The sequence below is a fragment of the Corvus brachyrhynchos genome, unplaced genomic scaffold (assembly GCF_000691975.1).
Source record: "Corvus brachyrhynchos isolate BGI_N302 unplaced genomic scaffold, ASM69197v1 scaffold115, whole genome shotgun sequence".
Taxonomy (NCBI): domain Eukaryota; kingdom Metazoa; phylum Chordata; class Aves; order Passeriformes; family Corvidae; genus Corvus; species Corvus brachyrhynchos.
In genome coordinates, this window is record NW_008239553.1 from 1,335,188 (window position 1) to 1,351,822 (window position 16,635).

General features: G+C 39.9%; 1 protein-coding gene across 2 annotated transcripts in view; it reads left to right on the forward strand.

The window, feature by feature from the left end:
* The first annotated feature begins 3,437 nt into the window (after positions 1-3,437).
* LRP5 (LDL receptor related protein 5) overlaps positions 3,438-16,635 on the forward strand; it is a 109,820-nt gene continuing 96,622 nt past the window's right edge. Inside the window, exon 1 of one of the 2 annotated variants that reach the window (XM_017741864.1) lies at positions 3,438-3,589. In XM_017741864.1, coding sequence (XP_017597353.1) covers positions 3,537-3,589 — 53 coding nt within the window. In that variant the 5' untranslated portion in view covers positions 3,438-3,536. Of the gene's footprint in view, positions 3,835-16,635 lie in introns of both variants that reach the window. The other variant, XM_008639368.2, reaches the window with a different exon arrangement.

Here is a 16,635-nt window from a genome sequence, read left to right on the forward strand (position 1 = left end):
CGTAACACTGAGTGTTTGTTTGAGTCTCTTAATCTTCAAACCATGGAATAACTTCTCAAGCAAGGGATATTTCCTCCTGTGAAACAAATAAGCTCATTTGAAAGTTAATGGTAGTCAGTTACTGCTGGTTTTTTTTGGGTCTCCCCCACCCCTCTCCTCAGAAACTCCTGTTAACTGGCCTTCCAGTTTACCTTGTCAAGACTTGTGCAGTAAAGAATTAAATGCATCAAGGATAAGCATGTTCTGTGGACCATCAAGCCCAGTTCAGGACTGAGAAGACAGCATGATTTGGAAGGAGATGGGTCTTCATGTTCTTGGGAATGAAGTTTTGATTCTATTTTCACGTGGGATTCAAAATAAACTTGCACCATGTATGGGTGGGATGACCTTGTACCTCTAGCATGGTTTATTGATAGCACAGCAAATCAAACTTTTGGTCAATGCCATTTGTTTTGATGCTTTTTGAGCTTTGATTCTCATTCTAATGCCTTAAAAACCCTGTTGGTTGTCATTGTGTAGAGTATGAATGTATCTTTTGAATTGCTAAACTGTTTAGTTTAGTAATTTTATGAAACTAAATGCTTTGCATCTATCTTTCTAGAAACACATTTCCTGTCTTGGTTGCCTCTTTCAGATTTACTGCTTACTAACTGAGAGTGTTGAAAATTTGAAAAGTTCTGTGAACTTTTCTTGGGACATCTTGGAAGTTGTATTTAGTGGAAGCTGTAGAGTTACCAGAACTAACTTTGCCTGCTCGTGAGCCATCACATTCTGATCTGAAGTTATAAATACAAGATGGTGGAAGCAGAGTACTTAATTGCTTTACTGACTTTTGCTTTACTTCTTTTATTTATATGACAGACACGAGGTTTCTTCAGCAGCATTCCAGGCAAGAATTAGTGTAGAGAAGCAGTTCTTTTGATCACTGTTTTTTGTTAGAGTTTTTTTCTTTTCCTTGTTTGTTTGTTTGTTTTTCCAACCAGTATTGCTCTAAAAGGGCTCTGTAACCATTTTTTAAAAAAATTTGGAATCAAAAAATAGGCTGGTGGGGAGGAGCAGAGAAGTGAACACAGTTTTCAGAATCAGAGTTCTGCCTTCTCTTTTTGCCTTTTTCTAAAGGAAGTGGAATACTTCCTCGTTCTTAAAGGGGATAAAGCCTGGCCATCTTCAATCATCAATCAGTTTGCAGTGAAGTTCTAACACAGTTGCAAGCAGGGCAATGTGATTTCCCTGCTGGGTGCTCATGGCCAGCACAATGCGGCTGCACTTCAATCAGGATGACTCTGAGGCACAGAAGTGACAGAGAACACGGTGGTTAATGTGTTATCTGCATGCTGCTGCCCTACTGTGTACATCAGTGGGGAAGAAATCCGTTGAAAGGGATGGGGAGCTGGGATAATGTTGATACTGATCGGATTAGACATTTTTCATGTCTGATCTTTAGTTAAGAAGCTGTTGAGTTCCTCTGCTGTTGATGGGACTTGATATTTCAAGTTCATTTTTCCTTTGTAGTAGCATTATTAATGCCTTCAGCATGGAAATGTCTTGATGAAAATACATCTATTCATGTTGCTCTAAACATGTTTTTTGGACGATATTTTTTTAAAATTTCTACATAGGCTTTTTACAGCTTTATTCTTTGACTGGATGTGGGGCTGGTTTTATGAGGCAGTGTGCATAACTTGAGGAGGTCTTTGCCCGAAATTTGTGACTTAGAGCCTGCTAACATGAAACTTCCCAAGTGTTCAAATGGTTTGATGCAGTGCCACTTAAAACAGACGTGGCTATGGGGAGCCAATGAGTTGCAGAGAAGAAAACAAGCACTTTGGTATTCTAGACATTTTTTTGTCTGTTTGCAATAACTAACCTGTCGGGCTTTCCTGATACTATTCCTAGTGTTTTTGAAGATGACTGAGAGGAGGACTTGGCAAGCTAGGAAATGAAATAGGAGGGATGCTGAAACTTTGTTTCTTCGAAAGTAATTCTCCTCAAGCTGTATAAACTTTCTTGAGTTAAATATTATAGAGAACAAAGATACTATATTTTCAGTGAAACATTAATGATAACAATTGCTTCTCTTTGCTCTCCAAGACCCTCACTAAAATAACCAGGTGATGTAAATTTTCCTCATTACATCAGCATACTATTCTTTCAAAAAGGAAAATAAAGCAATCTCTTTCCTGACTTGGGGGGAAAAAAAAGACCGTGGAGAATAACAATAAAAACTCCGAATTTTTATGCATATTTTTGAGGTCATCTGAAGTTGAATTGTATATTCTGACTGAGGTTTTTGGCCTGCATGTAAACATGTTAGCAGTTGTCAAGGATGTGCAGTGGCACACACTCTTCAGTAAGAGTGTGCCCACAGCCAGAATTCACGAGAAAGGCAATAGCATCTGACAGGGCTGCCAGCATTGCAGACCTGCAGTTCAGACACTCTGTAAACTGTCTTCTTTTTTAAAAAACTGCAGGAGGAATTGAATCTGAAAGACAATATCAAGAAGCAACTCTTACATGTTGCATACAGTAACATGAATTTAAAACTAAAGGTGTTTATATGGCAGGCTGGAAGCCACAGGAGATGTAATATATGCTGCTCTATTCTGTGTGTTGTTCCTTGAGTTGAGTGGCAAATGATTGGACCTTTGCTGACTGTACATTGGAGGCAGCACGTCAGGGGAAATGATTGCACATGAAGCTGGAAGTCAGGAGGTGACTGGTATAGAACTACAGCAGCTACTGCTTGAGTTAGAAAAATTGGGTAGATTGGGGAAGCTGGGAAACCTTTGTCTTTTGGCTCTGGCTGCCTCTTTCAGCTAACATCAATCTCCACAAACTTCCACAATCTACATCATGTCTGCCTTCAAACTCTGTCTTGAATTTCTCTTTTGCTATTGTGTGGGAGAGAAGACAGTAGTTCTGAAACTCTGTCACAAGTGTTTGCTGTTTGGGAGGGTGCTTGGTAGGAGCATTTCAGGGTGTTGTATCTGGTGCTACTAGCCTGCTACTAAAAGGCATCAGGGCTTGCTTTCTGTGTGTTGTTACTAACTCAACTGGTTGAACCCAGCTTTTAAACCATGAAGACTTTAATTTGTTCTAATTTGTCTGTTGTTAGAACAACAGGCAGAAGGTGTTGTTGAAAGTGTTATTGAAAGGTCTTGGTTTGAACTCTTAACTATGTGGAAGATGCTATTCATATTCCATAGACAAAGAATTGGTCCTGCTCTTCCATCTCTCTTTTACACCTCTGTCTGACATAGGGAAGGAAGAGATTTTTGGACACTGCGCATTTTTCTCCTATGTGACACTTCTTCGGTACTCCCTGCCCTGCTGGTCGGGGAAAAGAAATCCTCCTGTGCCACCCACATACATGGTCAGCTCTTTAACATCTGTAGATGCCTGTAATGCTAACATGTTTTCATTTTTTTCTCCTGTAGCGTCTCCCTTTCTGCTCTTTGCCAACCGGCGGGATGTCCGGCTCGTGGACGCTGGAGGCACGAAGCTGGAGTCCACTGTGGTGGTCAGTGGTTTAGAGGATGCTGCTGCGGTTGACTTCCAGTATTCACAAGGCATCGTTTTCTGGACAGATGTGAGTGAAGAAGCCATCAAGCAAACTTACATTAACCAAACTGGGAATGTGGTGCAGAATGTCATCATTTCTGGTCTGGTTTCCCCGGATGGCCTGGCATGTGATTGGATTGGGAAAAAACTTTATTGGACGGATTCAGAAACCAATAGGATAGAAGTAGCTAATCTCAATGGAACATCTAGAAAAGTCCTCTTCTGGCAAGACCTTGATCAGCCCAGGGCAATAGCTTTGGATCCGGCTCACGGGTAAATATTAATTTGGCTTAAATGGACATGGTGGTGATTTACGTTGAGATTTTAGTTCTGAAAAGAAAAAGAACACATAGCCTTTTGTTTCATTTTACATTTTCCCGAGGTACTTTTCTAAAGATCTGTAACTGAACATATGTTTGAGCTTAAATATTTTGTGGCAAGAAATGGCAGCCCAGACCTTGAGCCAAAAAGAACAATACAGCTGTTCTTAGGTGCCAAGCCAAATATTCAACCAGTATAATTACCTGGCTTATCCCATTGCACTTTGGAAAAGTAATTAATTTTCCAAGCATTTTATTATTATTATTATTATGATTTTCTCAATTATCTTGTCTGGTAAGTTAACTTTGCTTTTATATGTGATGTCTAATGTAGACAGCAACATATGCAAATCTGCATGCGTTGAAACAGGAATTCTCACTTGCTATGCTGTGGTAAACAAAATCAGGATATTTTTAAGTGATGATGTTGAATAATAATGTTTGTGCCAGCAAGGAAAAGAATCCAGGTGAAACTGTGGGTTCTCAGTGGTGTAAGGTGACATGTTAGGAAGTAATAAGAGTACAGGCTGAATGTGTCACTTCTAGTGCTCTTGAAAATGCTTGCATATGTGTATGGTTCCTCCCTCCCTCTTCAGTCCTCCCCACTGTTTCATGTGTGCTGTTTGCTCTCTCTGTGCACAAGCAGTGCTGGTGTTGTGTCCTTTGGGCCTGGCATTCATTGCAGTGATGACTAAATATATTCTGTGTTAGATGGACCCCTGTGAAAATGAGGAAAGAGAACTGAGGTGCATTTCTCTTGTGTGCACAGATCCACTGTGCCACTGATGTGCCATTTTCACACTTTCTCAGAGATCACTTTACCTTCCTCTAGGGTATATTTGGGTAGGTTTCTCACCTGTAGGAAAATGTCATTGACTGATATTTTCACTGAGTCTGGCCTCTTTGTAAAGTGATGCTGAGTTAATGCAAGAGCTTAGTATAAACCATAAAAATAAAGTGTTTGGTGGCTTATCCTGCTCTGAGAGATGGACAGTTTCTTGAGAAACTACCTGCTTCAGGTGTATGAGAAGCAGAAATGGAAACTAAGCAACAGAGGGCAACTTAAGATCACAGTGTGAGCACCTTCCATGCCACAGACTGGAACTTTGTCCAGTTATTTTTGCAGTGTTTCCTGCATAAGGCTTCCCAGATGAACATGAGGAGTTACAGGTACATTTATGATTAATACATAAAGGGTGTACAAATGCTTAATGAAACTGTGTGTACCCAAAGAAACAAAACCCTCCGTTTTATTGACATACCAAATGCTGCAGCTGCCTGTACCCTTCAGGTAATGTTTGGAAAGGTACAGCCATTACCAATAAAAGGGGAAGTGGAGTGACTTTGGGCCAAAGGACTTTTCCAGAGGCATCCTTATCCTCTTAATCCTGCCTTCCCTACAGATGCCTTTAGGTGAAAGGAATTCTTCCCACAGCAAATTGTTGTGTAGAGGTGTTTTAAATAAGTTAACAGGTATGCTGTTATATCCTGACAGCAAGTAATCTATGCAGAATTAATTAATGTTGGTTAATTAGATGTAGAGAGAATATGATGTTAAATTGAGTATTTCACGGTGAGATGGATTACAGAGAGTAGTATGGCACTTTGCATGAAATGCCAATGCCACTGACTTCTCCTAAGTGGATGCAGTTCCTTGCCTTTTGACTGTTTCTTTAAGTGTTAAATCAAAGACAGGGTTGCCCAAATAACTAATATATTAAACTTAAAAGAAAATTTAAAGAATCAGGCATCACATATATTTGTGGAATAAAACATTCAGGTTTGCTTTTACAACCCCTTCATTTCACCTGGTAGTTCTGAAATATTTCCTGGGTGCATCTGTGAAATAGTGATCATGACATTTGATTTTGGCACAGCAGGCTCTGGGGTTGAGCTCCCATAGAACCAGTTGTTCCTTGTTCCAGGTATTCTCAGGGGAAGAAAAGTGGGGGACAGTAGGAGAAAAGAACCACTTAATACCTTTCTATTTGCCTTTTTTTAAATAAGTTTTTAAAATCAGGTGGCTAATATAGTTACTACAGCTATCAGAAGGGTAAGAATTTGTGCTAAAATTAGATTAGATCAGAGCACCTAAGTAAGTTTATGGGGATCTGGATCATGAGATCTGATGAGTCTCATACTAGGATTCTTAAAACTGGTTGAGGCAATCTGTCAGTGGCTAGTCATTTGCTTTCAGTTTGGAAGAATTCCCATAGATGTGATTTTGTCCTTTTAGCAGCTTCTACTAGAGAAGTGTGGGTGGGAAGCTTGGAAAACGAGGAAGAAAACTTCATTAATCAGCTTCAGTTTCCAGAAGCAAAATGGGACAAATAAGCAGTTTGCAAATGCTTAGCTGATACTATTAGTACCCAAACATGGGTTTGTCTAGAATGCTCCAAGTCAAGCATATCTAATTTCCTTCTGTTGAGGAAATAACATGTCGCTGTGCCGAATGGTGACACCTTCTCTCGTCTTTCAGCTTTAGTAAGGCTGTTCTGCAGATGCGGATGGAGGACTTTGTGTGGTGGTGTTTGCAGTGGGGTGTTATGCCCAGAGTGGTGTTTGCTTAATGAGTAGGTTTTATTCCATTTTGAGTGCAATTCTTCAAGACATACACTAATTTGAGAGAATAGAGAGCATATTGAGTATACAGTGATCATCTGTCAGGAACATCAGAAGTGTAATGACCAAGCCTTAGGACATGGGCTAGTTGATGTCTGGAGTTTCCTTTTGAAGCCTGTTTTTCTGTGATTTCCAGCTGACATTCAGGAGTATGATTTTTCAGATGTTCTGATGGGCTTCCTAAGCAGTAAGTCAGATGATGGTGGTTTAGTGACATTTTTAAAGAGAGCCTCATCTTTTGCACACTCAGCCTATCTTCCTTCTTCAGTCTCAAGGTTATGACTCAAAAAGAGAGATCCCTCTCCCCAAATGATCATTCAGTGCATTCCTAAAATTTCACTTTTCTAAGGCAAGCTGTGAGACACTTAAAGCTTATCTGTGGGTCTCTCTTCTTCCCAGAGCTAGTGAAAATCATTAATTGTACAGGGTCTTCTGATGCTCTGAAAGAGTATCCTAATTAACAGGAGTCAGCTTGATATGTAACATCATTCTTTCCCATACACACTAAGACTTTTTTGCTGTACCCACTGTATATTCTAGGAATTAAATGAAGCAGAATATGTGATAATCCAATTATTCTTCCCTGAAATGAAGAATAAACTAAGAAGACAGAGGAGTGTACAAAATATTTTTCTGTAAATTTGCTGATGCTTTGTTTTGAACATTTAGATCCCAGTCCTGCTGTGGGTCATGTGAAGCTTAATTTATATAGTGGTGGACATTAGGCTAAAATTCTTGGTATTGTTTCAGAGAACATTAGCATTTATATACGTTCTTGATAGGTAGATGGCTGATGGGGGATTCAATAGTGTTGGTGTTATTAACTTTGAATTTGCAGCCTTTGTGTACGTATTTCCATGTTTTCAGGATAGTGACTTCTAACAAAACTGAATTTTTTGTATGTAAAGATTTTACTTGAGCCCAGATAAAAGAGGTAGCTCAAATTCCCTGCAATGCAGAAAACTTAAGTATCATGGACATTGTCTGAAGAAGGAGGAATGTATTTGAAAAACAAGTTTTTATCACATGTCATGGCAAGCAAACTTCAGTTTCCTGAAAAGAAATTTTCAGAAGAATGCATGAATGAGTAGCCAAAACAAATAAATTAATTCTCAGTCCTGTAGTCAGTTTCCTGAAAAGAAATTTTCAGAAGAATGCATGAATGAGTAGCCAAAACAAATGAGTTAATTCTCAGTCCTGTAGGGAGAGTCTTAGATCTGAACACCCTAGAATGTGTGTTGACAAGGGTCATTAGGTCTACAACATAAGTAACACAGGGCTCTGGTTCTGAGCATCTGTAGCATATCCATAATCCTCATATCTGATTTTCACTAAGTGCTTAAGTTCACATTATTAAAGTCTACAATGTATTAGGGATATTGACTTTGGTTAATATAAATCTTCAGTTTGTTCCTACTTGTGTGATGGCTGCTGTGTTACCTTCTGGAGTGAGCTTACTGTCCAAGTTCAGGCTGTATTTTCTATAGCTTGGCTTGTTCAGCAGACAATAATGCTTGAGAAATTTCTGCCCTCTCCATTTGCTGAAGCACAAAGAGGTAAATGAGACATCTGTGAAATGTCTGTGAAATGATTATTTCAAGGAAAGATAAAAATTGCTTACCTTAATAAAAGTTGTGCTGTGTTTTGGGTTTTTTGGTGCGGGTATAACTGCAGTCATCACTTGGTGTGGTCACTGAGGTTGTTGAATTTGCCATACCTGAGCTGGCCTGCTAACTCCGGTGGGGTCTGTAGAAATGGTGCTTGTGAAAGAGGATAAGGACCTTTGAGCTGGTTTGACTGACTGAAGGAAAGCTGTAAACCTCTCTCTACACTCCCTCCCTCATTCTAGTTCTTGAAAATGGCGTGGTGTGGGTCTGTTGGGCAGAGGCAGTGCCAGTACCAGTGGACCACCACAGAAGCTGACTTCGTTTATGGAGCAATCTTCCCCTTTTGGAATTGCAAAGGCTTCGGGGGAAGGAAATAAGATACAAATTAGAATACAGCAATAATAAAAAAATTATGGAGTACTAAAAATAAATCATCTGTTTTGGCATTCCTCAGAATGGCTATTAGTTTAGAGATTAAAACAAGTCTAATCATGTTGTCAACAGCATTAAGGGAGTGTGTGCCATAGCCCGGCTTAGCCATTGCCTCAGGTTGCTTATGGTAAATCAGCCAAAATCTGCAAGCAGTGGTTGTCATTCACCTAAAGTATATTTGGCACTGAAGAAAGGATTAGATGACAAATGCCCCAAATGGGATATTAAAAAATGGATATAGAAGGAACAGCTATCACAATTAGAAAGCTTTCAGTTTAGAGTCTAAAATTAAAAGCCTCAGACATGCTTAGTTGTTAATCCAGTGTTTCCTCAGCATCAAAGCAGAACCGTGAACCAGAGCTGTAGCTGTTCTAACTCACAGCTGTGTTTGTATCAGCACTTAAAACTGCAGTGGTGTTTACTGATGATTCACCTGGACCTTGGTCCCTCACAGCAGTGTGGCAGGTACTTAAGGTTACACATATTGGCCTGCTGTCTTGAAATTATTGGGATCTGTATGAGCTGCAGTAGACTGAGCCTTTTGGTAGAAATAAGCATGAATGATGACATCTTTTAAACAGTGTATCTTCTGGTCTAATCTCCTTTGGAACAGTTGAGAGGGAATACTGAAGAAAAACTTGTGGCTGTTGGAAGTGGTGGGGAAAAAAAGCAAGAAACGTCCTTTGAGGAAAGACTGCTCTTTGGAGACTCTAACTCATGGCTACTTGCTTAAAATGCAGAAGATGCTCGGGTTTTGAGTGAAACATGCTTGTTGCTGCCTGAAAGCTAGAGATTAGTTTATATCCTGTGTGCTTCTAGTTAGTTATTAATTGCAAGTATAAAATTATTTTGAAGCTTTTGGTAAGTTATTTGAAACTCTGTAATATATGAGTAGCACAATTATTATCTTAAAATGAAAGAGAAGTACTCAACTGCAAAATTGGTTCAGAGTCATATCCAGTATCTTGATATGGCTGTAATTTCTGGGACTTGGAAAGCTTTTGATATGTTGTCAGTCCAAATAGCTGTATAGTCTCATGCATAAGAAACTTGAAGCTTTTGTGGGAATTGTTATTTATTCTCATTTTCAGATGAGTGTCCTTGATGGTGATAGCCTTTCTTTAAATAGGTCATTAGTGTCTTTTGCTTATTTCTCCTTTTTCCTGCTCATAGATATGACTGAAGATCATATTGTTCAAAGACCTTCTGCTTCATTTGAGAGCAGACCTGCCTGTTCAGAGATGATGGGAAAAGTGATTTATTTCTCCCCTACCCCCCAAAATTGCATGGGAAAGGGGTGGAAATGTGTAAACTTCCTTAATAAGCCCATTTAGCTCCCTCCCCAGTTAGCACTCTTCTTTTGCTGCAGATTCTGTGATTCCTCCTATCCTGAGCCCTGGAGACTGATACTTCTTTGCCCTGTACACATTTAGTCTTATTAAGTAGTTTGGGAATTGTATTCTTATCTTCTAAATTCCTGCACCATTTCTTGAGGGAACAGAAGGAACAACAGGATGGCTTTAGTTGTCACAGTGCCAGTGTGTGTTGCAGTGGTTTCTTGAGTGAAGTCAGGAATGCTCTGGGACCAAAGAGGTGATGGAAGCTCTTTGATTAGATGACTTAATGGGTGCATTTTATAGCTGCACAAAGTGGAGATTATGGCATATACAGTGTGTTGGTCTGGCTGGACTGGCACAGTTCTGTTTGTCATGAATGGGTTGCTTTGGTTTAACTCAAAACATGTTTCTATTTTTTTTTTTTAGTATAAAATTAAACATTAGTATAAGCTGAAATAAGAATTTTTCCACCTGCTGAAGGTGTTCATAGGGTTTTGTTTTTTATTGAGTTTAAAATTGCAAGCATGCAAATGAACGTGCTTAGGTTGCGTGCCTTGACAAACTCGTGTCTGTAGTTGGAGTGTACTTTTCCCCAAACATTGAGTTGAAGCACATCAGCACAGTGAAACATAAAATGTGTTGGTTTGAGCAAAATGTTTAAGAGCAGCTGTGAGATCTGTGCATAACAGAGCACCTGACTTGCACAGTTGGATTACTCTTGTTCAATACGTTTGCTGCACCCCTCTTCCATTAAGTCAGTACAATGTGTAGATACAATTTTTTGGACTGTCCTGATACGTTGTAATGCAGTGTTCCTTATGGAGAGAGGAAGGAAATCTAGCTTTAACTTCAGGTAGGTGTAGTTAAGTCATGTTCACAAGATGATGGAAAGTTTCAGCAGTTCATTCTGCACTTTTTGATACGAGGATACCCTGAATTTTGAGTGTCTGCAGTGTGTCTTAAAATGGGTTGAATGTAGTGAGATTTGAACTGTTTTTCCCTTTCCTAAAATAACTCACATTTTGTGAAAGAAGAAGGGGACCTGGGGTCAATGGACTGAATATGAGGCAGCAATATGCCCTTGCTGTCAAGAAAGCCAACAGCACTCCTGGGCTTCATCAGGAGGAATGCTGCCATCAGATCAAGAACCTCCCTCTCTACTGCGTGCTGGTGAAAACGACCCTTGAAGTGCTGTGCCCAACTCTGGGCTCCTCAGCACGAGAGAGACATGGACATGCTGGTGTGAGCCGATCCAAGGGCCACAGAGATCATTAAGGGACCAGATCATCCATCATAGAAGACAAGGCCAATTGAGTTGGGATTGTTCGCCCTGGACAACAGAAGGTCAGGGGATCTTGTCAGTGTGTCTGAAGGAGTAAAGATGGAGCTGGACTCTTCTCAGTGGTATCCAGGGAAAGGACTAGAGGCAACAAGCACAAACTAAAGTAGAGAAAATTCTGCTTAAATGAAAAAAAACCCCAACTTCTGGTGAGGGTGATGAATCACAGGAACAGGTGGCCCAGAGAGGTTGTGGAGTCTCCAGCCTTAGAGATACTCAGAACCTGGCCGTGTGAGTTTTCTGTTTTCTGTAGCTTTTGCATACAAATGTGCTAGAATGTGCTTTTAGAGGGGAAAGTGCATAACCTGCAAAGCATGTGCAACACCCCCCAGTAGTGTTGGAAGTGTCTCCTTACTGCTGCCCCCCTTTAGCAGGTGAATGTTTTTGGAAATCTTGAGTCCTTTCCTCCAAGGATTTTTCAGCTTCACACTGTCTTGTAACCTTTTTAAGGGGCTCTTGAAACTGTATTGAATGTCAGCTTGTTTAGCTTTGAGAGATCACTAGGATGTTGTACTCCTTTTCCATATGGGTGAGCAGGTAAAGATGAGGGCTTTTCTTGCAAGCGCTTCAATAATACTTGAGCATCCATTAGTTGACAGGCAGTTATGTCTTTCTTCTTTGTTCTCAGTTGCCAATAGTATACTATACTATATGTCTGTAATATATATGTTTTAAAATAATAAATTAGAATAAAATACCTTGTAGGAAAACTGTAGTGGAGAAGGCTGGTTCTCAAGGGTTCTGTTTGCTTTGTACACATCTTTGAATACAATGTGATTAGTTGTAATGATTACCTGCTGTGGCATATTTTTGGGTTTGATGCAATGATTTTGTCGAGAACATCCAGGTCTCAAAATTCAGTGCTTGAAAAAAAGGGGGGAAAAAAGGTAATTTGAGTAAGTAATTTGCAGCTTAATGCTCTGCGAGATAGACATTCTTTTCTTCTGTAAACAGTTGGGGCTATTTAATTTCACAGTGGAGTTTTTGTAGCTTTAAAGGTGGGATGGGGGAAGTAAATTTTAAATGTGCAGGAATCTAAACTTCATAGCAATTTCCTGTAAACTCCTGTTTTGTGCCATGGGCTTGTATAAGTTTGAGAACGTTGTTGAAATTGGAGAGGTTTGAACTGATTTATATCATCTGTACAACTGGCCCCTTTTGTGTAAGCAGGTTATGTAAGGTTTGGCAACTGTACTGCATTTTGGGAGATGGAAAAAGTGTTTGGGCAGCATTGGCTGCTTTTTATTATGTCTGTGATACCTTCCAGCTCACATGGCTGATTGGCTGCTCTTGGAGGGCACAGCCCTGATTTCTAATCTTTGCAAAAATGATGACGAGAGACATGAAGCATCAGGAAATAAGAAATGACCTGCAGCTCTAAAACTGAGGGGAAATATGGTCTTCATCCTGGTTTTGCTTCTGCACCTGGAATTTTAAAATGAGTTAAGCAGGGGAAAAAAGGCAAACCAACCAACCAAAAAAAACCCCAAAACAAAACCCCAAAAACAAAGCCAACAAAAAGCCCCACTGGGGTGCAGTTTGCCAGCTTCAAAATCTGTTTATTTTTGAAAGGTGGTTTTCAGTCCTATTCTTCTGATAGACAGGAAGCACCATTTAAGCCCTGATTCAATGTGGTAATTTATATGCCAAAACCCAGTGACTTGTTGACTGCAGTTGAATTGCATTTAATTAAGTTCTGACTAGAAAGCTTGGTAGCAAAGTTTGCAGCTGCTGTGCTTACATACAGAGCAGGAACTGAATTTTATGTGCCCTCTTGGGTCTGGTACTTCTGGCTATTGGACTGGATGGACTGATAGTGGCTGTGTGTTCAGAAGGAAGTGTACATTTACATCCTATCTTTGGTGGAGCTTTGGCTTTTGTTCTGCTTTGTTCCAGCCGGTTTCTTTGGTGTAGCAAGGTGCAGTTCAGTTTAGGGACAGAATTGGTGCAAGTGCTGTGAAATTATTATTTGATAGTCTCTTTTTCACCTTGCCCCTACTTCCTTTCTGCCTTGAAAGCCTGGAGTTAGGGTTAAAAACCAGTAATGGGGGAAGACACTTAAGCATCTCTGAAGAACTAAATCAAGTCACCCACAAGTTTGTCCAAGGTCTGCTTTTTGTTCAGAGCTTCTGTAGTGCTGCTTGGTTACATTATTTTAAAGAGTGTTGATTTGTGATAGCTGCTTAGCAATGAATTTTGCTCACAAGGGCTTTTTTTTTTTCTTTCATTAGCTCTTTAGGAAGTCATGTTTTCATTTTCTTTTACAGCCTCAGTGCTGTTGTTAGACTTTTATTGACCTATTGCAGTGCAAGCAGGATATAAAACTCCTCAGATACCAGATCTCAGTCCTGAAATGTGATTGATCTAAGGTGTACAAAGATACTGGTTTTGATATTTTTAGTTTCTTACAATTCTTATGGTGTGCCCTGGCTCAGGGATATTTTAAACTCTGTAATTTACATTTAAAAACACCACCACCAACAACAAAATCAACCAAACAAATACCCAAATGCTTGCCTTAGGATCTTCATTATCATTCAATGTGCATCATTTCAACGGGCTTCAAAAACTGGGAGGCATAATAGCACAGGTAGTACCAGCCTGAGATTCTTTGCTTAGTCTACTTATTTTTCTGAAATGTTATCTGGGCTAAATACCCATTTTTTTTTTAAATGGTGAAATGAAAATGATAGGGATTGTTAATGTGTTGGGCAGCAGCAAAATAGGTTCTATTTGAAAAACAAAAAGGCCAGTCCTGAACTGTCATTTGTCCCAGAAACACTGGTGATGTCTTGACTGTTTGAAAGTGCTTATTTTTTTTGTTGAGGCCAATAAGAGATGTGGACTCTTGAGCATTCTTTAAAAAATAAATTTAGGAGAGCCCTTTTTTATTTCCATCTACAGAAATGATATGTCAGTTATCACTCCAGGCTCTGAATTACAGTTAATTTAAATCAGGATTAATCAAATCAGTTCCTTCATATAAACTGATAAACTGTTAAGACATGCAGACTGATTTCTTTCTCTGAGAAGCCACTTGGAGCTTTTTGCCATGTTCTCCCCCTGTCCTTAAAGCTCCAATCAAGAGTGTCTGTTTTTTGTGTAAGAATTGATCCTGTATACCGGAGGCATTTGGAAGATGCAAGCCGTGAAGCATAATGGTGACGTCAGGACATTATTAAAATCTTTAATTTCTCCACTGTTTTTTCCTGTATTGCTCTTTCTCTGATGAACCAGCTAGTGCAAGCAGATTTCAGAAATTTTGACAGGAGACTAGTATTTTTAACAAGATCTATGGGTTATTTCATGGGTAGTTAGCCTTTGTTTTTCTCTTCATCACAAATCATATCAAGGAAGCTTTCCCCTTGCCCCAAAATTTTCTCTTGTTACTGTTCCAGTTAAGTTTGCAGTGCTGGTTTAGCTAAGCTTGTGCCATTCTTTCCATAATAACCACGGATGTTTCTTTTCTCTAGGATTTATAACTTGTGCAAAAAAATTTCTGTCTTCAGGTGACTCTGTGTTTCAGCCAGGACACTGTATTTTTAACTTGGTTTGAGCTAGCTTTGTCACTCAGAAGAGGGCAAAAAAACCAGGAAGACTTGACACTATGCATTCTTGAAAATCCCTCTCAGGCATTGCAGTTAAAACATGACATTTTATGACCTGTTACAATCTCATGTCCAGTGCTGTGTTGTGCCTTGTGCTGCCAAAAAAATGTCAAAAGAGCCTAGATGTTAGGCTAGAGAAGGGTGGAAGAAGAGGGATGAGAAGGACTGCCCTAGCTAATTGCAGAGTCAAAGGTGAGAGACTGAGACTTGCCTAGGGGGAGTTGATGAGAAATGCCTCTTTCTCTGGGCAAGTTTCACAGGCAGCTTCAGCTGGGTGGTTGCTGCCTGTATTTGCCTCCTCTGTTTAAGCACCACTGGTGGGGGAACATTGCTCAGGCAAATCATTTGCTAAGGTAACTGAAAGGTTTTGGGTTTTTTAATTTTGTTTCCTTGTAGAATGCTAACATCAGCACCAAGGGTGGGCACCAGAGAAGAAGTGCTGCATTTGGCAGTGGTATGGTTTTAAATGGGCTCGCTTAGACCAGAGAAGAGCAGTCCTGCTGCAGGAGCAGCTGATCTCTTCGTACATTGATTTCCAGACTCCCCATTCACAGTCTTGATGTGCTGAGAGATCCCCAAACCAGAGCAAATTTCCTAGAATTCATGGCAATTCAGCACCTGCTGCCTGATGAAAGGATGGAAACCTCTTTGGAAAGGAGAGGGGGTTAAATGGGGGCAAAAAATTGTATTTGCCTTTCCATGGCTTGGCATGCACTCCCATGATGGACCATGGGGATTCTGTGGAGCACACAGAGGGAAGGAAACTTTTACCTCTTTAGGTGTTTGATTAATGCAGAGACTCAGTACACTCTGAAAAGTTCACCGAGATCAGCTTTATGATACTTGCGAGGTGGCAGAGACACCCTGTAGTCAGGACAAGGTGGTGGCAGGGTATGTTGCTTTAAAAAAGTCCAGCTGAGAGAGAAGTGCTTTGAAAGAAGGCTGCTGCATTTAGAGTGTTCTCCATGTTGTCTAAGTGCATCTTCATCCTGCTAACCCTTCATTTTTTGTGCAGTTACTTTGCTAATACCACGTAGTGTTAAACCTTTGAATAATATTGAGCTTAGTGCCTGGTAATGAGCTGAAATGTAGAGATGTAATTTTCCTGTGACAAATTTGTGTGTGAATTTGAAAGTACTACTTTTGTACAGAAGTCTCTGTGAGGCCACGAGTAAATACACATCACCTATGAAATTAAACAACAGTATTTTTTGGGAAAAGGGCTCTTTACCTGGAGCTCCTTTAATATCATAGAAAAGCCATGAGGACCCTTTGGTTTACAAATTTATATTTTTTTCCCCTTCATCTGAATGCATTGAGCTTCAGTGCAGGCTGCAATTTTAATGGGAGGCTTGAGGAGAGGAATTTTGTTCCATGATATTTTAGGGGATGTTTGTTCATCCTTTTAACCTGCTTTAAAGGTTTAATAGGACTTAGCTGGTTTTGTCTCCATTGTTTTTTCTTTTAGGTAACTTAAATGGGATTTTTCATTTTGGTCTAAGCTCCTTTTTAGTCTGCACTTATACATTTCAATGGCCACATGATATGGCCCAAAGTCACTTCTAATAGCCATGTTTTTCTTCATTCAACAGTTCATCTTTTGTCTGTCTTTATTTGTGTAGAGTTGGATGCAGGTGGTGCAAGCTAGTGCAGATGAGCTGGATCAAAGAACTGATTTGACCTGACCAAAAATGAGTATTTGGCCATATCAGTGTCACAGTGTGATTCAGCAACTGGTTGTGCAGGCAGGTTTTTTTTTTTTGCCTGCTTTTCTCTGTCTTTAGTTGTTTGTCAATAGCTGCTTCCCTA